The 27,921-nt window shown below is 39.7% G+C and overlaps 2 protein-coding genes and 1 long non-coding RNA gene across 3 annotated transcripts; 2 read left to right on the top strand and 1 right to left on the bottom strand.

Annotated features, from left to right (window-relative positions):
• Window positions 1-225: 225 nt before the first annotated feature.
• Window positions 226-19,927, top strand: LOC124291019 (cytochrome P450 2C23-like). Its single transcript, XM_046727922.1, has 5 exons — window positions 226-323; window positions 16,106-16,514; window positions 17,666-18,187; window positions 18,528-18,968; window positions 19,634-19,927. Exons 2-5 carry the CDS (start codon window positions 16,133-16,135, stop codon window positions 19,813-19,815), a joined length of 1,527 nt encoding a protein of 508 aa, XP_046583878.1. The 5' UTR covers window positions 226-323; window positions 16,106-16,132; the 3' UTR covers window positions 19,816-19,927.
• LOC124290995 lies at window positions 5,658-6,626 on the bottom strand. The gene is made up of 2 exons (XM_046727856.1): window positions 6,463-6,626; window positions 5,658-6,182 (listed from the first exon to the last, which is right to left on the bottom strand). The coding sequence occupies exons 1-2, from the start codon at window positions 6,475-6,477 to the stop codon at window positions 5,658-5,660; spliced, it is 540 nt and encodes a 179-aa protein (XP_046583812.1). The 5' UTR covers window positions 6,478-6,626.
• LOC124291020 lies at window positions 11,670-26,125 on the top strand. The gene is made up of 3 exons (XR_006902120.1): window positions 11,670-12,107; window positions 21,992-21,995; window positions 26,109-26,125. It is a non-coding gene; the product is annotated as an uncharacterized LOC124291020 (long non-coding RNA).
• The last annotated feature ends 1,796 nt before the right edge of the window (window positions 26,126-27,921 follow it).

Raw genomic sequence — 27,921 nt, 5'->3', positions numbered from 1 at the left:
ATGATGGCAATAATGTTTCATTCTTATGTCGGAATGTAAACGGCCTCTTTCCCAAGTTATGTCAGTGTAAAAATATGGCGGATTTGTGTGATTCACTTGCATTTATGCGCGTTTGATTACAAACAAGAGAAAAGTCCGGTCACGTGATATGCCAATTAGCCTGTGGCAGTGATGTTATGTTAAGTCATCGCTGTGCCGGAGTGTGCATCTGCCTTTGAGAGTAAACTTAACCAAACCACGTGACACATCATGTGACCACAGTCCATCCGAGCCTGCACTCGCATATACCAGCAACATCAAGACGTTAGAAGAAAAACGGAAGGGTGAGTTTGCTCAAAGTATTTATGAAAATATCAACACTTCTAGTAAGGAATTATTTGTTACATTGTTACATCTTATAGCAATACTGCTACCCAAAGTGTTATAAATAATAAGCAGTTCTAATGGAGAAGCACATCACCCTACGAGGCTATGTACACAACACTCAGTTGGTAATTTATGTACACCTCATGTATAGCTACATTCGAATATTTAGTTACCCAGTTTTGTCGGTAGTAGACATGTACGCCCGAAAATGCATTACTTATGCAGAAGAAAAAGATATTTTTCACCAACATCCAGATGCTGAAATAGTACAACGCCGCGGCTGCAGCCGGGTCTTCATCATTAATCAGAGAAACACAGGAGCCAATAATCAACGTGCAAATCACCAAATAGATTTCTAAGGTGTTTTCATGAACTTGTGAATATTCAGATTTAGTTATTCCTATGGATTCCTTACTTTAAAGATATATGTCACACTTATTGTCATTTGGTATTAAGAACGCAACTTTCACGATTGTATTTAACAATTCACTTTGCATGTGGTTACTTATCGTACGAAATAAGTGGACTATATCAGCGAGACAGCGTGGGCAATCTACCGGCAACAGAGAACACAATGGGCTCAATTACAAATTGGTCGAATTGACCTGCCGACACAAAGTCCGAGGGGTCAGACATTTGTCATCTCTCCGGGGTATTCTCGACTAATACTATTCAAATAATTGAATAGTCCATCCAATGCACCCTTTTCTGCTGGGCTTGGGTTCACTAAAGTATTCAGACAGACCCTTCCAGGCATGACAGGGCTTATGTGGGTCTTCCCAATTCAATTCCTTTATTGTCATTCAACCACCATCGGTGGTACAAGAGAAGACAGTACATATAAATTATGCGTACAAAAACAAGGTGAAGGTGAATTTTGGTTATATGTGGTGAAGTTGAATATGACGACTTTAGTTTTTGAGACGTTAACGTAAGCTTCCATTGTTGACAATAACTTGCGAAATTATCTAAAGTATTTTGTAAAAGAACTGTGTTGTCACTCATTAGTACAGTGTCGTCAGCATATAACAATAACAGAAACTTAATCCCAGTTTCACCTGTTTTCGGCGACGTAACAGCGATTCGCGGTACATATGTAACCATGCTATCGTAATAAAAATATTTTACATTCAAGACAAAGTACGTTAGCCAAGGTGTTTCCTCTTACTTTTTTATGATTCTCTCGGCTTTGTCGGTTGAGCAAGGCCGCCATGACCGTAACGTTCTATATTTGGCAACTTGAGCATTACGTCACCAGTTTTAAACGATAACGTTATACACAGAATATCTATGGTGTTCCAATGTGGATATAATTCATCAAGGCAAATTCGTGTCTTCTAGTCACTTGTAAATCTTTAAGAGTTAAAATAAAATGTCAGTTCAACAATTTCAAGCACAGATAACGATGAAATCCAAACAGGTTATATACACTGTTGATGACAGTTTATGAATGCAGTTCACTCTTCCACTGGGCTGTGATCACAGTGGGGACAGAAAAATGCCGCATGTGTAAGTAAAACGGTGACACTTGTACAAAAGACAAGGTGAACCCAGTGACCACATTTGTCACACTGTGCCCATTTCACAAACGTGATTAAGTCACAACGATGCAATGCATCAGGTGTAAATTTCCGCACACACAGCAAACTTCGTTGTCATCAGTTGCACTGTCGGAAAAACTGTCTGAGAAGGTTGTTGATGGGGGCGGAGCGTTGCGTTTCTTGCGTGCAGGTCCTTTCCCTTTTGACTTATTCTAGGCAGAATTCCATTTAGACAACAGGGACGATGTGGACAACGATGTAGTGCCGCTTGACTTCTTCTTCCCCTTGCCGACTTCCTTATCAGCCTTCCGTTTCTGTGGATGCTGTTTCTTGTGCTCGGCTATCCTGTCAACAACTGCCTGATCAGTGATGACTTTCCCGCCAACGATTTTACTGATGGTGTTCCTTGGCTTGTATGTTTGAACATTTCTCAAAACTTCTCCACCCCGACATTCCAAGAATGTCCTTGCAGTATCCAGTCTGTCGTCGGTGTCCTGTACGAGCGTACCTGTTGAACTTGAAACCGCGGGTGTCGGTGTAGAGAAAGATCGGGCCGGCATTACAGCCAAGTCATCAATCCCTTCGGGGTTGAGGGGGAAGATTCCTGATTTTGTGAAAGATGACAAAATGTTAACAGGACTTAACGTTGAGTTGAAAACACGACATGCTATGCTGCATATATCACGCTTTCCGATAGCTTTTCCAGAGTTCACTCTTAAAGGTCACATAAACCCTAGGGGGTACAAATACATAAAACACTAACTGGCATCGTTATAAATGAAACCCCGTCATTAAAACTACTCATTTCGACCTTTAATTGACTTAAATCGACCTTTTTGACAACAGTGCACAATTCTCACCCGCGAACGAAATTTCAACCAATCAGGGCGGCGCGCCTCTGTGACGTCATATGAGGAATAGCTTTGAGGGCCGATGCAGAATTCATCTACATTTTAGGGGTTAAATTATCTTGTTTACAGGCTTGTATAAACCTGAAATCGTGACAATTGTTGTGGAAAATGAAAGCTATATGTTCTCACAATCTACTGTCATTTAATTTTGTCTCCTGCTTTGCCTAGTTTCCGAGTTACAACTTGTTTTCAAAGACGATTCTGTCAAAATCGATTGGTGTCGTTAGGCCCTATTTGTATAATGACTGATCCAAATTGATCCCATTTCTGTGTTTTTTACCTCGATATTTAATCATGTCATGTAAAAATCTGTTTGTATTCTCAAAACAGTGTCGGCCCATAAGTTTTCACATGCAATACAGCAATTAATACTCCCTTGTTGTAACCCGTGTTAGGTGGTATAAACCTACACGTTACTTGTCATCATTCACTTGATGGTCAGTTAATGAATTTATAACAGGTATAATTAGTGGTAACACACTTAGATTACCCGACAAAGGTTCCCATTTGGCATTTCTTGTGTCTGGAGTAAATATTCAACATTATAAACATCGATCAAAGGATTAACCGATAACACGCTGATTGATTAATTACTTTTATCTTACACAGCGGAATTGTCAAAAGGTAGTGTTTATGTGTGTAGATTTACTAATCTATACTGAATACACTCTGTCGCGTCTGCGTAAAAACAACGTCCTTCTTTCAAAGGATTAACCGGCAATACATTGATTGCCCATTATTGGCTAACTAATTTACTGTTTTTAAAGAAAGGCGGACATTATGCAATTAGTTGCCAGGTGTGCTATCTTGGGTGACCAATGAGACTACACACCAACACCTGAAAAGATTTATCACTTTTTCGTATATTAAACTGTTAAAAGACACATCATTTGGAACAGCTTTGTGGATATTGATGGATACATTCCCCGAACAAGGTAATGGCCTGATATTGTTCTTATAACTTTAATCTGTTTTAATTTTAATATTTGCATTTTGTTTTTATTCATTTGTCGTAGCATTCAACAGAATCATTGTTTTCGCCGTGAAGTGTAATGAGACAGACAACATGCACTAGGGTGTGTGTGCGCGAATTATGATTCACATTGGCAAACTATAAAATGTCTAGATATTACAGTTCTGTTATAAATTCACTATAAGTATCAGCAGATCGTCTGCTTTCTATTTAGTTTCAAAATGCATACAAGTGTGATAATAAACTAATTAGGATTATAAGACCAAATATAAAGACGCACATTGACTAGTATCTACATACTGGTGAGTGGACATTAACCATGGGAATGTAGCAAGAAATTTATCGCGCAGTATTGTGACTTCGACCCCCACCTCGCTTCCGTGGAAGAAATCGTTATGTTATAAGTTGTGTCATGCACAATCCGTTTGGTTATGATTCAATACATATTTAACGACGAGTAGAAAGTAGTCTTGATTTTCTAACTTGATGAAAACAAACTATAATCTCATTAATTCTAACAGATTTTTTATTTTTAAAATGGCGGCGCCCTATCGGGAACATCCGCCAGTCTGAGGATAAATGGTATTTAGGTTTGTTTTCACCGAGTTAAAATCAAAACTACTTTCTACTGGTAGTAAAAATATGTATTTTATTGATGGCCAATAGGATTTTGCATGACATAGCGTATATCATAACAATTTCTCTCGTGGCAGCGAGGTGGGTGTCAATATATTACTACTTACAATATTATTGTTCCTTCGACCACAACCTCACTTCCGAGGAAGAAATCGTTATGTTACAAGTTGTGTCATAGAAAATCTGTATGGTCATCAATCATATGCATATTTTACTACAACTAGTAAGTAGTTTTGATTCTTTAACTTCCGTGAAGCGATCTGAACACAAGTAAGATATCGTTTCAGGCTTCCACAACGCTCGCTTCGCACTCACAAACATAACCCATTTAGCACGAACTGCGGGGTCCTGTGGAAATCTGTGCATGGGGACACCATCGCCCGACCCCTAGGAGCAATTGACTACGAAGCAACGATTCGGCATGTCGTCGTTGATGTCGAGAAATCATCAAAATGATGAGCGTGCTACACATTTTCTATACAACTAACTGAAAATCGTTCCTCATATGACGTCACTGCAGTGCTCTGGCGACAGAGTTACGTAACCTGTCTGTGGTTTCGTTGGCGGGCGAGAGGGAAGCAGGCGACTTTTTGGCCACTTTAAGTCGCTCGGTATTAATTAACCACAAGTTTTTAAAGAATGATTTGGTGTTCCGCATAAGACTAACCACAAATCTTTCATATGTAATGGTTAAAAGAGTAACAAAAAACAAAGTTTATTGGTTCTTTAAGAATGAATGACATGATCGTATCCATGTCGTCTCAAAAGGCCCGTAACATCCGATGTCCAGTGGCTGTAGGAGGTGGCTTGTATGAGGGGGAAGAACAAATAGGACGATGTGATTTTCCCGTGCCCATTCTATCAATCCAAGGGAAACGCGACTCTTGTGTTCGTCATAGCGGATGAGAACGGGAAAGTCGGCGCTGCGTGATGGCAAGTGTCGGCGGACCAGGTGCGTTTTCATATACGTGCTGAATACTTCCGTATTAGACCACCTTGTCTCTGAAACTGTGCCTCCAGTACCGGGTGTAGCTCCTGATAACAGCTCATCTCTCATACGATGTCCAGGAAATACAAAGTAAGGGGGGAACGCTGCCACCAGCTGCGTTAACAGCGGCAATCATTGTTACCGTTTGTGATTTCCCAGATGTCACGGTCTGTGGTTTGCAATGTATCCCGGCGACGATTTTGGGTGGTGTTACATCAGTTGATAGTCCCTTTTCATCGATATTAAAAAATTGCCTGGGGTGAACTTTGAAAGTTGTACTTTTGCATGACGTTGGAGAGTTCTGTGAAATACCGACTGATGTTTTCTTTGGTGGCTGATCTCGCCCTCGCTGCATCAAGTTTCCTCGGTTTCTGTACTTTAAGTTCCGGCCATCTACCTAAGAAACTGTACAGCCATCGGAGACTTAAAGGACGATCTCTGTCTCTGTGTCCTTGATTGACAGCGTAATCGCTTGCAAGATTAATGGTCTCCTGACGCGTATAACCATAGCCAATCTCCCCTATAACTCTGATATGGCTCGCTAAAAAGGATTCTTCTTGTGAGGAGAACAGAGGCATGGGACCCGACTTGACAGTATCTACGCTGATATTGCCCAACAAACGATCCTTAAGGGTAAAAACCGGAACCCCCCACCTGGCTGCTGCTCTCTGTGCGGACACATTTTCTTCTACCACTAGTCTGTAAGCATTATCTAGATCATCTCTGGTGTAATTGGACCTATACGGACCGCGCACAGTCGTATTTGTCTGAAAGGATACAAGAAAAACCTATCAGAAATTGTTTAACGTTACGGAGAAATTGGATAAGGATGGCCCGAAAATGTTTCCGTAGTTTTTTAATCGAGCGGCATCTTACGTCACAAGTTACGTGATATAATGTTGACAAACATCATCGGCTAGCAGACGATGCAAACGAAGATTGATAGTCGGCTCATTTACCTTATTTACACAGCTTAATAATGAGGTAAAATATAGTATTAAGAAAATTCATGTTATTATTTAGGTACTGCTTTTTTGTTATTCTTACCTTCCTGATTTCCATTATTGAAAACTTTTTCACGGAGCGAGTTGACGTGACCTCCTTTCAGGAAATTTGCATACTGACCCCTGACCTCGCGCGCGTTCGGTCGAAATCACGCGAGAAGTACGATCGCCGAAAACAGGAGAACGCCGAATTCATGTTACGGTGGGATACATTGGTCTATATAATTATCTAATTTAAAGCGATGTATAGTACTAAATTCGTTTATTAATTCCAGCCACGCTGACAGCACCTATGTAGGGCTAGATTCGATCGGCAGCGGCATTCCACGGGTCTAAAAACTTATTGCAACATCTACAAATCATTTCCTCGACAGTAAGCAGGCATTTTCTCCAAAACCATCGGCAATCATACTCACTTGTCGGCCATAGATCTAGATGGCCTTGACATTCAAGTGATCTGAGCAGATCCGCAGAAACGAAATTGGGCCATCCGATTGGTGGAAAATATAATATACTGTAAGATTTTGACTGTTTGCTAATGGGCGCGAAATATGAACTTTGCAAAATCCCTTATTTTTGGATGATGTACGGAACAGTAAATTGTTAAGAATAGTTTTAGAGGTTGTAAAATGCATTCGATATTGATTCATTTTAGGAAATTATATTTATAAATATTTAACCTTTAAAATTATACAGCTACTGTCCAAAGATGACTGCCAAGATTGGAATAAATTATCATGTAGTCTCTGTTTAAATGATTCAATAAATATTTTGTCATCACCAATTTCCTGGCTTATCCAAACAAATCCAAAACCAAATTGAAAAAGAATATTTTTAATTCTAGTTGCCCATGAAATTCGTCTCACCCTGTCTAGAGATAATAGCATAAAATAACATTGTTTTGGTAATCTATAGTCAGGCATGTTAAGAAGTCTGCACCAGTATTTCGGTTGTATAAGTAAACTGTAAAGGCACTCTTCCACATTCACCCAAGGCCATATTGTTACAGGTGGATTTTCCCAGTCATTTTACTCACCTAAGCATTATGTCATTGAGTAAGTTTACTAAGCAGGCATGTTCTGCCTTATGTCATACCTAATCAAAGCTAACTTAAATATAATGGAAATGATTTCATAAAAAAAATCACTCATCCTTTACTGACAGTACAACACTAGTCCTATACTAACAGTACAACTTGATAGCAATCGATGTCTTTTGTCATTACGCAAGCGATTTTTATAAATATATTCCGTACGCATTTGTTTTAAACTTTTTGCGTATCTAACATTTTAAATGCGTAATTGGTACGCAACAATTATTTTTCAATGCGTAATTTGAAATTTTCTATGCGTATTTTACCCGGATATGCAGCTTATCTGGGCCTCTGCCGGCGGCATCCGAGGGCGTTGGCAATAGCATTGTATGTCGACCCCATCCGCACCATCCCAATGGCTCTTTCTCTCCCTTCAGCTGTTAATCGTGGCATATTTCTCGTACTTGTGTATCAGATCATGTCTTCTAGGCTCTCTTTATACCCTATAGAATCATTCTACATGTGAAATGGATGTAAATGCTGCTTGAATATTGCTGCGTTTTGGCGATTGATATTGCTAAACAGAACATGGAAAAATGTTACTTTGCAAGCAAAAATGTTAACAAAGATAAGTTTAGATGTTCCTAAACATTTTTTCACAATATCAAAGACACGTTTCACTTGTTTTCACTCATGCAAATTAGCAGAAAATGTTTTAAAAGCCTGAAATCATAGCAATGATTAGTTTACAATTCTACACACTCTACAACAGTTGTTTCTTGTTTTAATAGTTGAAAAATGGTGACTTTAAATGGGTTATCATTGTCCCATAGAAGAATTTTATTTCAACCTTTCTTTAGGACATCAAAATCACTATTATTGGTTTATTTAGGCATGGACGAATATAGGACAATTTCACTCTTCTGAAAAAGATGCATTTCACCAAAATATGAATGCGTTTGAGATGTGCATAAAGCTGTGTTGTTAAGCTTTCTTGTAAACTAAAACCTAAAATTTCTTTGAATGTTTTCAGGAATTCATAAAGGTAGGAGGGTAACGTTTCTTTTGGTTTCTTTTGGCCTCTAGTGTATATCCGGAAAGACTGCCCGTATCCCCTCACACACACACACACACACACACACACACACACACACACACACACACACACACACACACACACTCTCTCTCTCTCTCTCTCTCCTCACACACTCTCTCTCACTCACACACTCTCTCTCTCACACACACACACACACACACACACGCGGGCCCGCGCGCGTGTGTGTATGTACCTATATTGGCACTTTAATCTGAACAGGACATAGGATACAACCTGCTTCCATTCAATTCATATTATATGGTTTAAACATATTTATTTCTGATACATTGTTCAGAAACTGGATCGGCAAACAAGCAAAACGCTTATATTAATGCCTCTCCAGACAAAACAACATTTATGCGACTTACATTTCATAACAATATTACAAAAATACATGGTATCATAAATAACAATATGCATACAATATACATGAATATGAACATCCACACAGCCACAAATACTTTTAGTTCTGCAAAGGGACAGATGAAAACTTAAGACAGATTAAATCTTTTTGAACTGGTAATAAAGGTATGTACAGATCTGATAATATCATGATTTATAGATCTAGGTAATTCTAAGTTACCATACAGAGCGTCATTTATGTTATATCCATGTTTGAAATAAAATAAATCGTTTCTTATGGCATCATAATTGGGACATATAAAAAGGTAATGAAGGGTGTCCTCGAAGGCGGCACCACAAATACATGATGGGTTATCGGATATAAATCTACTTACTATATGGGCATTTAAATCGCTGCATTCTAATCGGAGTCTACAGTGGATTATTTGACAGAACCTGTTTCCAATGTTGATATCAAATCCGAATGAAGTATTACAATATAGTGTATTCTTGTTTTTAAATTCACTTGGTGACTGTATAAGTCTGAGTTCTTCAGGTAAAGAATTCCAAAGTTCAATAGTACTGGGCAAAAATGATTTAGCATATGAAGTAGTTCTTATAGCGATTTTGTGCAAATTTGAAGAGTTTCTTAAGTTATATGGGTTTGCAACAGAGACAGATTCTGGCACGAGACTGTTTAAGTAATCTGGTGTTTTGTTATGTATCATTTTATGGAATAGGGTCAGTTTCTGAATGCGCCTTCTTTCTGCTAGAGGTAAAAGATCAGTTTCTGAATATAATTTATTATGACTTGTTCCCCTTGTAGCCCCACATATTGTTCTTAGTGCATCAAGCTGCAATTTTTCAAGCATTGATGCCTGGCTAACTGTACAGTTATCCCATATACAACTACAATAATCAAATAATGGCAGAATAAAGGATTTATACATAACATATAGTGTTTTTCTTGATAATCGATATTTGTAAAGAAAAAAGAAACAGAAACAATCCAGCAAAACAGTGAAGTTTTAATTCAGCTGACAATGAAAGAAAGATGGAGTCAAATTGGAAAGTCAGTAACGTGTATGACCACCGTTAGCAGCAACACAAGCTGTGAAACGTCTCCTCATTGAACTGATAAGTCTCTGAATAATGTTTTGAGGCAATGCATTCCACTCTTGTTGCAAGGCATTCTCAAGTTCCCCAAGGTTGTTGATCTGTGGGCGACGTGAGAGGCGTTGGCCGATGTAATCCAACAAGTGTTCAATGGGAGACAAATCTGGTGACGATGCGGGCAATGGAAGTAGAGGAATGTAGTTGTTTGCCAGAAACTGTGTTGCAAGGCGTGCAGTGTGCGCTCGAGCATTGTCCTGTTGGAATGTGTTCAGATCTTGATGTTGGTTAAAGAAGGGAACGACGTTGTTCTGAAGAATGGAGTCACGGTAGTAAAGGGCATTCACTCTGCCACGACAAACTACCAGAGCGGTTTTGTGATGATGACTGACCCCCCCCCCCCCACCACCACCACCACACACACACACACACTCACACCATACTGCTTCCTCCACCCCATCGATCTGTTTCCACAACACAGTCCTGATGGTAACGTTCTCCCCGTCGACGCCATACCCGTAGACGTGTGTTATTATCACCAACGCCTGTTGTCTGACACACACACACACACACACACACACACACACACACACACACACACACACACACACACACACACTGAAGGGTTGAAACAGCTGCGTGTGGCGAACATCGACTTTCGCTCCTTCCATTGAAGAAGGGGGCGGTGGTTTAGCCTAGCAGTTAAGGCGTTCGCTCGTCACTCCGAAGACCCTGGTTCGAGTCCCCATATGGGCACAATGTGTAAAGCCCATTTCTTTATCATTGGTGAAACTTTATCAAATAGAGAATTTATCTGTGCAGTCCAATTTGCGTCTTTTTGAAACCAGAGGCCTAGATGTTTGTGCTCGGAAACTTTGTTTATAGGAATATTTTGCATAAATAATCTCGGTCTAATCACTATGGAACGTCTTTTACTAAACTGTATACTTTCAGTCTTAGAAGGATTGAATTTAACTTGCCACCGCACTGTCCATTGAGAAATCCTTTCTAAATCTTTATTGAGGCGCATAGCATCATCGGTAGGATCTTCTATTATAACATAAAGTCAAGTGTCATCAGCAAAGAGTCTTATATGGCAATCTATATTTTCAACAAGATCATTTATATACACAAGAAATAACAATGGCCCAAGCACAGATCCTTGGGGACACCGGCTAATACAGATCTATACTCGGGTTGTAACCGTTTATAACAACTTTCTGAACTCTTTCATGAAGATAACTATCAAACCAATCAAGTAATTTACCACATATTCCATATGATTGTAATTTGTATAGAAGTCCCTTATGCCACACTTTATCAAAGGTCTTGCTTATATCACAAAAGACAGCTCTTACTTCTTTACCTTTATCCATGGCACTTGAAATGAAGTTATACAAATCTAATAATTGATAAGTTGTTGAATCACCAGGACCAAAACCAGACTGTAATTTATTTATAATACCATTGTCTTTAAAAAATTTAAAGACGTATTTGTGAACACATTTTTCAAAGACTTTAGATAAACAACATGTGAGAGACACTGGTCTATAGTTGCTACATTCATTAACACTTTCTTTCTTATGAATGGGTATTATGGAAGCACGTTTCCATGTACTGGGAATATTTGCTATGTCTAAAGACTTATTTAATATTGAAGTTAAGACAGCACTTTGGCAGTAAGCCTAAGGAATTTATTACCAATACCATCAGGGCCCGTCGCTTTGCGAACGTCTAGAGAAAGAAGTATATCTTCAACATCTCTCTGGGTTAGTTCAATGTTTGCTAAACAGTTCAATGATTTACTACATAAGGGTGGGAGGGAACATTCTGTATCTTCAACCGTAGATTGGGCAGAGAAAAAATCGTTAAAGATATTAGCTATAGATGTAGGATCATCATAAATGACATTTTCATGGGAAATGGAAGGAAACGATGTTGATAACATTTTTCTTCAGATAGTATTTAATAAGCTGCCACCATTTCTTATTATGACTCTGTTCGTTTATCATACTATCTAATTATAAAAAGTACCTTTCTTTCGCTTTTTTAATTTCTGACACTACCTTATTCCTTGTGGTTCTAAAAACTTCGCAGTCAGAGGGTAAATTACGTCTTTTTGCAAGTCTGTGTTTACGGTTACGTTTTCTGATAAGTCTACGTATTTCGGAATTCATCCATGGCTTGTCTTCATTTCTAACCGTAATGATCTTGTTTGGAATAAACTTATCACATGCACTTACAAGGATGTCTGTAAAACCATCAACAAGTGAATCCAAATCATCAATATCTAAAAGTGAATCCCAATTAGAATCGCGGAGATATAAAATTAGACTTTCAATGTCTAACAGGGAATAATTATATATCTTTCTTCTATAGGTATGATTGCTAGGCTTGGGATGGTTCATGCTAAGAAAGACTGGACAGTGGTCACTACACACAGGATCAAGGACTCCCGATGAACTTACACTTACATAATTAGAAACAAGTATCAGATCTATCAGTGTCCGAGAATACTCGGTCATTCTTGTAGGTGTACTTATAATCTGTCTGAGGCCATATCGTGCTTGAAGTTCATCTAGACGCTGTTTTTTATTACTAAGATAAACAATATTAAAATCCCCCGTAATTACCATATCTATGTCTAAATCAGATGCGTTTCCAATTGACATATCAATAAGATCCCAGTAACGATTACTTTTATCAGCACGGTAGAAAGTGCCGATCAAAGTATGATGTTTTCTACAAGAAACTTTTACCCATACTGATTCTAAGCCCATTATTGAGAGATCTTCCATACGTTTAACGTAGATATGTTCACGTACATAAACTGCTACCCCTCCTCCTCGAGTAAGTCTATCTTGTCTGACAGGTTTATGAAATCCAGTTATCATAATATCATTGTCTAAGATATCAGGATGTAACCATGTGTCTGTTATGCAGATGATATCATAATCTTTCAGTTCAAAATTGATGATGTCAATTTTATCCCTTAAGCTACGCACATTTATATGGACTATATTCAAATTAGATCTATTGTTTGGTATAATGGGTCCAGGGTTTGGATGGACATCCCCACAGCAAATCAACAACATAAGAAACAACTGTATACCCCTGAGACCCAGGGTAAAGAAAAATAATACAAGGTACTATGTAATAAGATCAATCTTGCCCTTTGAAGAACTATAGATTTTACCATGAAACACCCCAATTCTCTGACCATACAAATCTATGTCAACACTCATCAAATATTTTCACAAGTAAAATTGAAACAGAAAATTGGGATTTATTTAGGAGATAAACCTAGTGTGTTTGAAAATCAGAGACATGCTTTACTGAATTGATGGCGACTAAATTTCAATTGGAACCTCTCAAAATCCATGGAGTTGTTATGATCCGCCATCATTGTGGTCAAACGGAAGTAGTTCTCACAATAAGATTTGTCAATGCGCGGTGAAGCGGCCTTACAATCAGATGAGCGTCAATCCACAATTGATGCCGTCTGATTTTTCTAAACAACCAATCAGAATCTAGTATTTTCTTGATTCATGGTAGAATCATCATTATCACCTGGATGCATTTATGAACATGCAATGGTGTGTTTACATGAATAGAGAAAACTATAATCTTACTTTTTGTAACATTAGATACATTTGAGAATATGTTTGTCGCATGAACTAAATAGTAGGCATCTTGAGATTCAGGTAATTTCAACAAACTGTTGAAGGATGAAAGCAAAACAATTAATGATAAAGTTAGAAAAATGAGAAAGTTCCCCATTATTCGTGGGGGAATGATAAAGAAAATAATGGCTTCGACTCTTTGTGTACATTGTAATAAGCATTTAAGGGATGCAATGTGTAAATAAACGTAAAACTGTGGATTTCCTCTTTAAATGAGAATAAATGGAGTGGATGTAAACTCACATCTGTAAATTAAACCGTAGTCTCATACATGGACTAAAATAAGGCAAACCTGCAAGTATCAGGGAAAGTGTTTCCTTGTGCAAAGTCACATTGTGTACAAGTCCAGTTTTCAGTGTTCGTAAATGAAGATACATTGAACCACACCCCACCCACCCCCAAAAAAAACAAAACAAACAACAACAACAACAACAACAACAACAATAAAAAACAACAACAAAAACAAACAAAACAACAAACAAAAAAAACAAAACAAAGCAACAACTTTATCTGATTAAGATTGTTCATGTTCGTATATTAAGTTCGATCAACACTCACACTTGCGTGACAGTTTCAACAGTAAACAACATGCAGCATCCCAAGCGGTACGGGTTCACCCGTGGCAGGGCGAATATCCTGATCAGTGATTGGGTGGTGGCAGTGAGGGTCGACCAATCAGAACGAAGGCCCGTCACTCGCTGTTGTTTGTAAACAAACGCACGTGTCATACATGGAATGTGTTTTTGTACACGGTTAGCACAGTTATATGTACAAGTTAGAGGTGATCGCGCACATTTCTCACTCAGACTACCTCTTCCTCCTCGCTGTCGTCAACATCCGTGAACTCCAGTATCCTCCTCTGCTCCTGAGACAGTCTTAGGCGGACTTTGAGTTTGAGTGACTCGATTAACTTGTCGAACTGGAATCTCTTGGTGATGAGACTGACATGTCCATCAAGATTCTTGGCGAAAATGATACCATCTCTTACCCAGGATCCAGACAACTTTCTCGACACAACCAGTTTGCGAACATCTGCAGCAATACGGGCTCTCTCTTTTGTGAGGTCGTCGTTAATAAAGATTTTCGACTGATGTTGACTTCCCTTCAATTTGTACAGATTTTTCATTAACTCCCTCTTTCCCCGATATGACGTGAATTTCACAAGTATTGGTCTAGATCTTCCCCCTGTATAATTAGCAGGGTTACCGGTCCTGTGACTTCTCTCGATGTCCTGCAAGTCAAGTTCCTACCAATCTTACCAGCTAACTCAATCACAATGTCATCTGTGTTTTCTCTGTCTCTTCATTTATACCGAATACACGAACATTATTTCTGCGACTGTACTGGTAGATATCATCGAGGTGTGAGTCTTTTGCCTTTAGTTTTCCTGTCAAATCAGTAACTTGCTCTTCCAGTGAGGCAATCTTCTCTTTATTCTCATGTAACACTTCCAACATGGACTTAAGTTTATTGTCAAGTGTCAGGTGTATTTGGGGCATAATCATTTCAGCTAGAGCTACTCCTACTTTTTCCAAAACTGTAGGTGAGTTGAGGGCCTCAATAATTTGAGGAACGATATCTAAATTTGCCATTCTTGGTTCTTCAATGGTGAAAACAGAACTGTCTGACAAGGATCTTGTCCTCTTAGAAATGGAGAATGAAATATCCAACTGGGGAGAAATGGGGGAACTGCGCCGACGATTTGAGTTGCCGGGTGTGTCAGTCATTTGTTTACTAAGTCCAAATTGTTAAGTAAGCAGTTATAAATGTCAAATTATACTAGAGCATGGGGTGTCATGAGTTCTATCTTCTCAATCAATGGAGGAGGTTTACTTACATGTATTGAATGAATCCCTTCACACACATCCTCATGTTGAATATGGAGTCCACTGAATGTGTACAGTCACTTTCACAAATCCATTGAAATTTCTCTGAATTTTCGCCATCCACTAATTATTTTCACCAGATTATGTTGAGTAGTGGTTCTCTTTCAATCCCACATGAATATTTTTTGTCGAAATTGCCTTTGTGAGGTGTTATTTTATCACATTGTTGTCACATTGGTGGGAACGCTTGAAAGCATGTCTGCCCTCGACACCAGGCAGGAAAAGCATATGTTTATACTCCTCATCATTAAACTTTAGGGGGGATACGGGAGGAAGTCATACCGTATATCTTTACTCCTTCATCAGGTGAATGATGTAAGGAAACTGCCTCAGTAATGTAATTGATGCAGCAGTTGCCTAGAGAGCGAAAGATGAGCACGAAGATAGTGTTTCCAGTTAGCTGCACATTTTCAATACTATGCTTCTAATACAATCATTCTGCTGCAGGGTGTTTATTTCGTTTGTTTGTTTGGTGTTTAACGCCGCACTAAGACAGGGTGCATGTAGCGAAATTAATATACATATTCTTTCAGATACTTTTGGAACGGCCACTTCTGCGCATGACTCTTTACAGTTGTGTTTATGCAGTCGCGACCTTCACCTTGATAACAGGACTGTTGATGTTTAATACATCTACGGCATTGGTGTTTATCGCCGTGTCACTGTTACTATGGCTGTCGACACGGCGTCCTCCTGGTCTTCCCCCTGGTCCCCCTCTTCTACCACTGGTGGGCAACATCTTCTCCATGGACGCCGACATCACGGTAACATTCAGCAAACTGCGACGCCAATATGGAGATATCTTCAGTGTGTACATCTTCAACCAGCCAGTCATCGTCCTCAACGGTTACAGTATCATCAAAGAGGCCCTTGTCAAGAACGCCGATGTTTTCTCGCACCGACCGCCCTCATTTTTAACCGATCACTTTTCGAAAGGAAAAGGTACATTTACTTGAATAGACACTGTCCTTACACGCACTATTAATTGCACGGCCTGAATGAGCATCAATCAACACAACTAGAGGCACATTTACTAATTATATAACTTATTCTCATCCCCATACCTTTAAAACGATTTGTCCCTAGTATGGTGATCTGCCTTTAGTTGTTGGCAATCTATAGCCTGTGTTTATATTGTATTGTCATTTACAGTAAACATATTTTAGATTTAATTACTTGTTTTTATTCATTTATAAATGTACAATTATTTTAGTCACGATATGGCTGAAATACTGCTGATGTGACTTTAAATTTTAACTCAGTGGCAATGGCAATTTGTATTCATAATATCAGGAATATGTCCATCAATATCCAGTTCATCTGCAGATGGCACAGAACCGTGTTCCATGTCACGTTTCTTTTAACAATATAACATTGTAACATTGTAAAATATGTATAACGGTTCAGGGTATCATAAGTCGTGAACGTTTCCCCGGGCCTGATCTTCAACCAGCCAGTCATCGTCCTCAACGGTTACAGTATCATCAAAGAGCACACACACACACACACACACACACACACCCTGTAAAGCTCATTTCTGATGTCCCTAGCCCTTACCCACTCATTAACTCCTCACTCAAATGTAAGTCTGTTGTTTGTTTAACGCCACAAGCAGCCATATTCCAGCTCCTCACTCAAATGTAAGTCTGTTGTTTGCTTAATGCCGCACGCAGCCATATTCCAGCTGTATGGCGGCGGTTTGTATATTATAATCGAGTCTGGACCAGACAATCCAGTGATCAACAGCATGAGCATCGATCTACGCAATTTGGATGCGATGGCAGGTGTAAACCAAGTCAGCGACTCTGACCACCCGATACCGTTAGTCGCCTCTTACAAGCATGGTACTGCTGTAGACCAATTCTAACCTCTTCACGGGCACACTGAAATGTAAGACGATTGTGAGAGACGCCATAATATCAATATGTAGATCACTGTATCACAGAGGGTACATTCATTGTACATGCAGTCAGTGTCTAAACATCACCCTAACGACACTATAAACTCTTCGATGAAATTGACTGATGTGAAATATTCTTGCAAATATAATGAACTAAATGCATATCATGCATTAAAGTTTTGTTTTGCTTTAGGTCTTGTGTTTTCAACGGGTTCCATCTGGCGGGAACATCGGAAGTTCAGCATGTCTACTCTAAAAGAATTCGGAATGGGCAAAACAATTCTGGAGGATACAATACAGGAAGAGTTGTCGTTCTTTCTCCAGGCCATCCACGAATGCGTCGACACAGACTTTGATTGTTCCCGAACACTCAACAAGGCAGTGGCAAACGTTATAAGTTCACTGGTTTCTGGAAAACGGTTCGAATATACCGATCCTTTGTTTGTCAAGTTCCTGAAATGTCTGGACGAGAACGTCAGGAACCTTCACACAGCCAACGTTCTCAACTTTTTGCCCGTTGTTCGCCATTTACCTGGGGACTTATTCAAATTTAAGCAAACTCTTCGAAATGTATCTATAATTGATAAAGAAATAATTCGACCGTTTATCTACATCAACACGGACAACGATGACAGCAGCGTCACCAACTTCACCTCTGCTTATATCAAGGCCATGAAACATCGCCACCAGCAAGGACAAAAGACGACTATGTGTGGTAAAGCTTAATAAATAATCCAAAAACGATACACCATGCACATTACAATTCATTCTAAAGATTTAATACTGTGTCACTGTGAATGAAAGTCTAGTAATGTCTATACGAGGAGGAACCCACCTTCTTTCATAATCGAGATTCAGAATATCCTTTGCCAAATAATGGTCTAATGACATCTTTTGTTTGGGATAATGCAGCAGGTTTTTCCACTTGAGGACAACCGAGCTGAAACAACGGTGGTTTACTGACGTCATTAATTCAACTACGAGATTTTAATGCATATCTTCTTAAAAACATGCAGAGGTTAAAATTATTTTTGGTTTTTGAATCCTTCTTGTAGACGAGAATCTGGAAAAGTGTCTCAGTGACTTGTTCATCGCTGGCTCTGAAACCACAACTACTGTCCTCCGATGGGGTCTGGCGTATTTCCTTAATTATCCGGAGGTGCAAGAGAAGTGTTTCAAGGAGATCCAAGAACACATAGGGCAGAGCAGACGACCCTCCATTAAGGACAAAATCAACCTGCCGTATGTCGAGGCCACGGTTGCCGAGATACTGCGGTGTGCTGACATCGTGCCGACCAATCTACCTCACTCTGTTTCCCGTGATGTAGAGTTCCGGGGATACACTTTCCCAGAAGGAATCACCGTATTACCAATGTTGAGCTCTGCCCTGAAGGAACCGGATGTCTGGGGTGATCCTGAGAACTTCCGGCCAGACAGATTTCTGGACACAGCGGGGAGGTTTCAGAAGATGAATGAACACATCCCATTCTCCCTAGGTAAGACTTTATTATAGCAACTCAACTTGGGTCCAATGAACCCGTCAAGATTCGGGTTAGAATTGGTCTTCAGTAACCAATGCTTGTCGTAAGAGGCGACTAACGGGATCGGGTGGTCAAGCTCGCTGACTTGGTTGATACATGTTATCGTATCCCAGTTGCGTAGATCGATGCGCATGTTGTTGATCACTGGATTGTCTGGTCCAGACTCGAGTTCTTACAGACCGCCGCCATATAGCTGAAATATTGCTGAGTGCGGCGTTAAATAACAACCACGGCAAATCAGACCCAGTGACATTATTTATACGTTTGTCTTTTTCATGGGGAATTAATTCAAGACCCCTTTATCTGTCGTCATAGCTACATGAGTACACGACCCCTGTCATGTCAGTATAAGGATCTGTACATACGATCAGTGTCTGTCAGTATGTCTTTCGGCACGACCCCTGTCTCTGTCGGTATAGTGATCTGTTCATACGATCCCTCTCTCAGTATAAAGATACGTATATTCAGCATAAGGATTAGTACATACAATGATACTCGTCCGGATCAATGCTAAATGTGCTATCTGTGTTATGTTCATCTTACCGAGCATCCCTTGGTGGGGTATAAATCATTCTGTTATTCGGAATCGATGCTAAATGTGCTATCTGTGTTATATTCAGGGCACCGAGCATGCCTTGGTGAGGCCTTGGCACGAATGGAACTCTTCCTGTTTACTGCTAGCATGATCCAACAGTTCGAATTCCGACCTGCAGGCGGGATGTGCCCGCCCTTGAAAAGATTCCCCGGAATCGTCACTCACCCGCAGCAGTTCAAAATGAAGGCAACACCAAGAACAAAATAAGTTGTCTTGCAATCTCCATAAAACCACACAGCGTATAATATAACATACCAATGTGTATCATATTATGTTACTCAGAATAAACTTTATATTTCACGTTTTTCCTTCAAGACAACTTGACGTTAGGCTTGATAAATGGCGTTCTAATAAAGCATTGTCCCAATTTGGATTCAGTTTTGGAATAGTCCTGTTGAAAATTTAGTTGGTTGGTTGATTGTTGCCTAAAGCCGCGCTTAGCAATACTCCAGCTATATGGCGGCGGTCTGTAAATAATTGAGCCTGGACCAGGCAATCCTGTGATCAACATCAGGAGCGTCGTTCTACGCAACTGTGATACGATGACATGTGTCAACCAAGTCAGCGAACCTGTCCACCCGATCCCGTTAGTCGCCTCTTACTGTTACTGAAGAACAATTCTAACCCGTATCTTCACTGTTATGAACATTTAATACAAAACACAATGTTGTTTCATTGGTAGCTAGAACAATCTGGTTTGGCGTTACCAGCCAGACACGGGTCAAGGTGACAGAGTTCCATTATCTGACTGAAGATATGCCAGTGCAGTAATTGCTCTCATTGAAGCAGGTGCTTGTCAAAACTGGATGAGATAAGTATCGGCACTAATCCGGTACCAGGATTCGTTAACATCAGACCCAGTGGCATATCCGGGGGGTGGGTTGGGGGAAGGTGTGTGTGTGTGTGTGTGTGTGTGTGTGTGTGTGTGTGTTTTTTTACTCCTGTATTGCCCAGCGTCTGCACATCTGTCGTCCAATAAATCTAACATCACACAAGGTTTGCCACTTCATGACGACCGACTTCACAATGGCACATTCAAAATTTCTTTGGCAAGGCTTAAATTAAAACAATTATCAACCCCATCCTTTCACAATCCTGATCTAGCAAGATTATCTGATGTTTCATTGCCCTGAAAACCTACATTAACTGGAAGCAACACAATGTTTATAAACCCCTTTGAAAATTTCTGGATCCGCCTATGAGTCCAAACGTGCATGCCCCCGGGTTACGCTTTCCACCGGTGCTGTAGTATGGGCGTGTTTTGTGCGGGTAGAATACAGTACGGCCCGAAACTATCGTAAAAGTGCGTAAAACGCAACCACGTTGGAGCATGGTGATCAAACACCAACATGGTGCAACATAGATGGTCGGGCTAAGAACACGATAGGTTTTCATGTATCTCTCATCACAATTGTACAAGAAGTGAATTGTTCAAAACATGCCACGACTGAAGCTCAAGGCAACAACGCCATCGGCCGACAGCAGACAGGCTAGTCGGAGTTTCCCGTAGCCAGATTGTACACGTATTGCCAAGCAAAAAGTACAAGGCTGTGGAAACGTTATCAGACGCAGGGCCAGCACGTGACCAACCTGACCACGTGTCAGCGCGGGTGCATCAATTACGTGATACTCACCAAAGTCAGCTCTATAGATACAGCAACACCAGGGCTGCGTATGATTTCAGCCCAAACAGTGATAAACGCCAATGTGAAGGACATAAAGTATGGCCACAACAGCGATGGATACGTGTTTGGTTTTTTACTTCTCTGTATAGGCGGAAGACGTTGTGGAGAACGTTATGCTCGAAACTGCATACAGGAAGTGGACATTGAAAGTGTGATGATGATGATGATGATGATGATGATGATGATGGGTGTGATTTGTATGGCAGTACAAATTCACAGGTCATATAATACAAGAGCAGCGACTTACATACAAAACGGTCAAGGGTATTGATAATCACCACACGCAATATCACGCACGGACACGCACACGCGCGCGCGCACACACACACGCACGCACACATCCGTACGCACGCTTGCACATGTACACATCCATACACAGGCCAGGCATACGTACTCGCATACACACACAGTAACACCCTGTGAAGACACTCATAATGCTGCTACCGTGAAGGTAATACATATTCGGCATCTGTTTACTTCAGTTCCTTTGGTGCGTCGCCGATAACGCAATTGCCGTCAGCTCAGCTAAGACGAACAAACAAACACACGACCGCGGGAAAGGCCCGTCCCGATTGTATGTGTGTCAGTGAGCTGGCCCCATCGCTGTGTCCCTGGCTACATATCTCCCCTTCCCCTTCTCCAGTGCCGCCCAGTGGCACGGCCCATTCAGATTTTCATCTTCGACATTGTTGACACAGAATGGTGAACTTACGTTTGTTGTTAATCGAATATGTGATCCTCCAAAGCTGTTTGTAGACTGATCTAAACCTTCCACTGGGGAATGGTATGTTTGTAGAACTATCACCATCAGTTTCAAATCACCAGTCTCCCTCGAACGAACACTGACGTCACTTCGTTAGAAGTCATGCTGATGGAGACATTTTTCTATAGCTTCGTTTTAAGAGTCACGAACTCCTTGTATATTCTAATATGAAACATTGATATTGCTTTATACAACCATGTTAGCCTATTAAAACTTGAGTTAGTATGAGTGAGTATGGTTTTATGCCGCTTTAGGAATATTCCAGCAATATCACAGCGGGGGACACCAGAAATGGGCTTCACACATTGTACTCATGTGGGAACTCGAACCCTGTCCTTCGGCGTGACGAACGAACGCTTGAACCAATTAGATGCCTTGTCTTCTTGTGGCATTTTGAACAACAGTTTTTATCAAAAAGCAGCCTTGCACAAGTAATTATAAGTGTAAATGATAATTTCAAGATTTTATAAATAAAAAGAACAAGATGTCCCATTAAAAGACTGGCCTCCTTTCTGTATACTTATTTTGACCTCTCTAATTGATTAACTGTTACTATGAATTACTATTCATAAATGGGCGTCGTATTCAGCACAGGCTTGGAGCTAGGCTAAGCATAGGGAGACGTGAAATATTTCTAGCTGACTTAATTGGTACTGTTGCACTGCTGCACAAAGAAAACGACCTACTTTTTAACTCTCTTAAAATCGAGTGCAAAATCTAGGCCACAATGTATTCTAGTACACAGCATCGCCTCGTCTGACCCGGGTGTTCCTTTCAGTTGTACGTGTATGGAATCCTGGAAGGGACATTTTGGCTTTGTCGCCAAACAAAAAGTGCCAAATTTATCCAAATCGCGAACACAGGTCTAATCTATGGTCTAAAATATGGGTAAAGTAAAGAAATATTTCTAGGTCAAAATATGTCAAGTATTGTCGGGCCACTTATATCACACAGAGAAAGCGTCCTTGCCAATGTCACCCTTTCACCAACTACTGCACCAGGCTGAAGTAATGGATCAGATATACGAGGGTCAAGCGGGCTTTAGGGAGGGATATACAACAACAGAACATATCTTTATACTGTATAGTCTAATACAAAGATACCTCAGCTCAAAAGGTGGAACGTTCTACGCACTATTCATTGATTTTGCAAAGGATTTTGATTCTGTGCAACGGAATAAACTATGGGGACAATCGCACGGTCTTAGTAGTAAAATAAATAAAATGTTGAAGAGTATATACGAAAATCTTAAAGAGTGTGTAAGGAATAAGCATGAATTATCAGAACCTTTTATTAATGAACTAGGTGTTAGACAAGGCTGTATTTTAAGCATCATACTAAGCTGGGTTGTATGGTCTTATTGCAGATTTCTCTTTACTCCCATTCTAGATATGATTATAATATACATAAATATATATTGTGCATTCAAAGAACGTCATTGTTTTCTTAATTGTAACAAAACAATGTAATACAACAACAACATTTTAACAATTTACACTGTTATAAACCAATTGCAATTAATGAATAAAATGTCCTTTCAGTGATATATGCATGTTGTTTTCTCATAATCAGGAACATGTAAATCAGACACAGTGACCATGCCTAAAAGTGCCGTGTTCGGGCAGGAAGAGAAAATTTTCATACGGACTGATAGAAGTAGTACATGGACATGAATATTCCACCGTCGTATGGCGGTCGTCATGGGAGGTGGCTCTAATTATCTGAACATGTGTGTTAGTGTGTTCTAAATGCACTGTCAGTGTGTACTTTCCTGCTCTTGAATTAAGGGGAGGTTGGTTACCTAGTCATGTTAGTGGTTAATGCGTTGACTCGTCATGACAGAGACCCGGGGTATAATTTGTAAAGCCCGCGTGTTCGTTCGCTGTTAGTATGCTGTTGTGGGGTCAGAATTCTTGCTTACTGTTACTGGTGTCACAGTTTGCCAATTGTATGAGCATGTCATCTAAAGGTCAAGGTTTGGTCCACGATAGAGTGGTGGTGCTCTAGATTTGTAATCCGAGGGGATACGGTTGCGATATCATTCAAGTCAATATCTGGGTAATTTTCTGAAGTTAACAAAGACTTAAACCCTCTCTATTTATTGGTTATAGGCGCATAGACGCAAACGCCTCCAACCTATTAATCGTGTTGAATTTATCTCTCAGGTGAAATATCTCTCTATACTAGTCTGTCAAAAAGACCCTGAAGCAAATATATCCAAGTCAGCCCACGTAAGTCTAGAAAATGTAGTAGGTCTAGATTTCCACAGTCCGAAAATTAAGAAAGTCTAAGGGCTCTTTTTCATTATATTTCATTTTTTATACAATGATATTTTTTTCTGTAAAATATGTTCATTTCCGAGACTAGTTGTTAGTCTACCTCTATATATGCACCTGGATTATTCAAAATGAGTGAGTGAGTTTAGTGTTACGCCGCACTCAGCAATATCTCAGCTATATGGCGGCGGTCTGTAAATAATGGAGTCTGGACCAGACAATCCAGTGCTCAACAGCATGAGCATCGATCTGCGCAATGGGGAACCGATGACATGTGTCAACCAAGTCAGCGACACTGACCACCCGATCCCGTTAGTCGCCTCTTACGACAAGCATGGGTTACTGAAGATCAATATTCTAACCTGGACCTTCACGGGTATATTCAAAATGAACTTTCAGCCAATGATACTTAATACATGACACGTTTTATGGATAACAACTTCTTTTTTATTGAATTTCTTTACACGACGTTTCAGAGCTAATTCTTGGTGCTTCATCATGTAAATGAATCAGCAAGAATTAGCTCTGAAACGTCGTGTAAAGAATAAAACAGAAGCTGTTATCCATAAAACGTGTCATGTATTCATGTTCGTCCAACTTCTAAATGCCTTTCAAAAACTTCACTGGTAAATCAATGACGGAATTAAAATTATCCTACCACGCTTATTGCTTTACTCATGCTGAAATCGAGTTTGCTATAAATCTCTAATTTGAACACATTCTTTGTGTTTACTGATTAAATACGTTAATCAACTGACACTTTCAATTCAAAACAAGTTTACACGTAAAATAGAACACACTTGTACTAGTTCACTTCATAATTTCTAATAGCAGAATGGGAAAATCCATTCCATTTTAGTAGCACCCATTAGCTTTTATGGAATTAAGCGAAGGACTGGTTTCCTGGAAGCGGTTCGAGGGGCGTGTTCAGTAACAGTACCGCGTTTTAAACAGCAATGCAAATTTGTGGTGAATCTATGTGCATCATGGCACCCAGGAGGTGCACAAGGCATATATGGTTTAAACATATTTATTTCCAAAAGAGGAACCGGATTGGTAAACAAGCAGTATGGTGCTTATCTGAATACCGCTCCGGAATACAGATAAATTATAGATATAATAATCGTGCAGAGAAAAGCATGATATTAACAAACGATAAACAATAGCCTTCTGGAAATGTAACAATCATAAACTGTAATATAGCCGCTTTTAACGTTAGAACCATTAGTGGCATATATGAGCTGTGTCAATCACACTTCAAAGACCTACTCATCCATACCATCTGTCACTGTAAACATGAGATGAGTGAACAAGATAAACTGTGGCTTGAAATATCAAGCATTGGTCGGGGTGTCCCTAGTTTGCCAGCAGGTATTGTTTAAAGGTTCCAGGTCACGTGCTAATCTCTTAAAACAACAGGTGATGCACTTTTTAGTTACCCCTGAGCTGGTGAACACAGTTCTCCTTACCACTGAACTGAGCTGGTACCCGAGTTTATGTTACCAGATCTACTCAATCGCCAGTCTGAAGAACGGCTAGACCGTGAGAAGAGACTGCTGCAAGATTGTGTCAAGACTCCACTTGCTTATGGAGATAGAGTATCTCACTTTGTTGGACTATGAATAATAATGTATGCATGTGATATTGTGTATAATGTGCTTTTCTAATAATGTATGTATCATGATGATAGTGCTAATATTTCCTAATGGTTGTATTTCATAATACTGTTGATGAGACTGATGATGATGATGATATGTATGTTGAAATAAATGAAAGAGTGAGTTTAGTTTTACTCCGCACTCAGCAATATTCCAGCTATATAGCGGTGGTCTGTAAATAATCGAGTCTGGACCAGACAAACCAGTGATCAACAGCATGAGCATCGATCTGCGCAATTGGGAACCGATAACATGTGTCAACCAATTCAGCGAGCCTGACCACCCGATCTTGTTAGTCGCCTCCTACGACAAGCATCGGTTACTGAAGATCAATATTCTAACTCGGACCTTCACGGGTAATGAATGAAAGGTGTCACAGTGTCAATGTTATGGGTAGCCTAATTACCCCGGATCATATTACACAGGGAACAACTTGCCCTGCACGCTCATTCCTCTGTGTCCTCTAATCCCAGGTAATCCCCTGCTGGCTGCTGGCAAACTGGGGGTACACCTGCCACAGGCTTCACTATCCCTTTGTGTACTTTGCAGGCTTCAATTGTTAACGCTTTTATCAAAGCCTTTGTGTTGTTATTGTGTCTGGCTTCCTAATCCCTATTGTACTGTACAAACATCTCATCTAACTTGTATATATGCTCCTCTATCATTATGCTAGAAAAGTATAATACTTTATGGATAACAACTTCTTTATTCTATTATCCATCAACTTCTAAAATGCCAATCAAACATATTATAATTATGCTGTTCATCACTTGCTTGATAACGGTGTTAGAACCTACACGGAAACGTCGCTCTCACAGCAATAAAGAAGTTGTTCATCCTTATATTGTCATCCATCCTTACTGCCCCAACTTCTAAATGCCTCTCAAAGAAGAACAAATATGTGTTTGTCGTCCCACTTCAGTAAACGGGACTATCGCATTAACTACCCCTGTCGTCGTTCTCAGTTATTGTTGCACCATGAATAGCACGTGTATGGAATCCTAGATGGGACATTATCCGTTGATGCATAGTCGCCCTATTGAATTAAGGGGAGGTGGGTCACCCAGTGGTTAACTCACAGATGTAAATGTTGATGTATTTTAAAATATTGCGTGTTGTCAATGTAAACATGGAAATAAATGCTTGCGAGGAAATATATAACAGGAAATATATAATGCGAGTGGGGAATGTAAACAGGCGGATGCTGAGGTCCATGTGTGTTTGAATAATTAATGCGTGTTTTTAATTTGCATATTTTGATGTTATCCACTGACAGATGCGTAATGAACAAATATGATTGTTGTAAGAAAACAATAAAATTAATTCAATTCAATTAAGTATGTTTCCATCCACCCAAGCCCCGACACCCTCAGAATGTTAAATAGCCAATTCCTGTGTAATTTCAGGGTTTTCAATATACTAATTGTTTGTTCGGCATTATAGAAGATAATCAGTCAAAAATGAAGCATTCAACTGTATGGATAACAACTTCTTGTTTATTGCATTAGAGCAATGTACACTCCTAAGTAACAGGGCGTGGAGTCATCCTACCAAAAACATCATTACCTTATCAGCTTGCTGACGGGGTTAACCTCCTTGGTCATCTAACTATCATCCTTTGGTACAGAAACTGTCCTGTTTAACGAAAATTATATTATCCCTGTTTTAGTTATACATTTATCTTATATTCATATGCATATAAGCCAAAATGGAACTTTGTATTTATCAAAATATATGTATGTTCTCGATATCATTTTGTATGATTTATGAGAATAAAATCCTGAGTCCTGAGTCCTGAGGCAAGACGTCGACTTCGGATCATTAACGTCGAAACTTGCTCTATGCAATGAACAAGAAGCTAGTTATCATCCATAAAGTTGTAGGTTGCGTTTTTGTACGCTTTCGAGGCGTGCTATATGTTACATTGGAAA

Source organism: Haliotis rubra, unplaced genomic scaffold, assembly GCF_003918875.1.
Source record: "Haliotis rubra isolate DU_JTF1 unplaced genomic scaffold, ASM391887v1 Scf48, whole genome shotgun sequence".
NCBI lineage: Eukaryota > Metazoa > Mollusca > Gastropoda > Lepetellida > Haliotidae > Haliotis > Haliotis rubra.
The sequence above is the reverse complement of the archived record's forward strand: the minus strand, read 5'-3'. Positions and strand labels throughout refer to the sequence as shown.

What these genes read in the sequence shown, in the direction of transcription:
- LOC124291019 (XM_046727922.1), top strand. Translation starts at nt 16,133, where the DNA reads ATGACTCTTTACAGTTGTGTTTATGCAGTCGCGACCTTCACCTTGATA. An exon ending in ACAAAAGACGACTATGTGTG is followed by an intron (nt 18,188 to 18,527) that starts GTAAAGCTTAAT and finishes TCCTTCTTGTAG; the next exon opens with ACGAGAATCTGGAAAAGTGT. An exon ending in ACACATCCCATTCTCCCTAG is followed by an intron (nt 18,969 to 19,633) that starts GTAAGACTTTAT and finishes TGTTATATTCAG; the next exon opens with GGCACCGAGCATGCCTTGGT.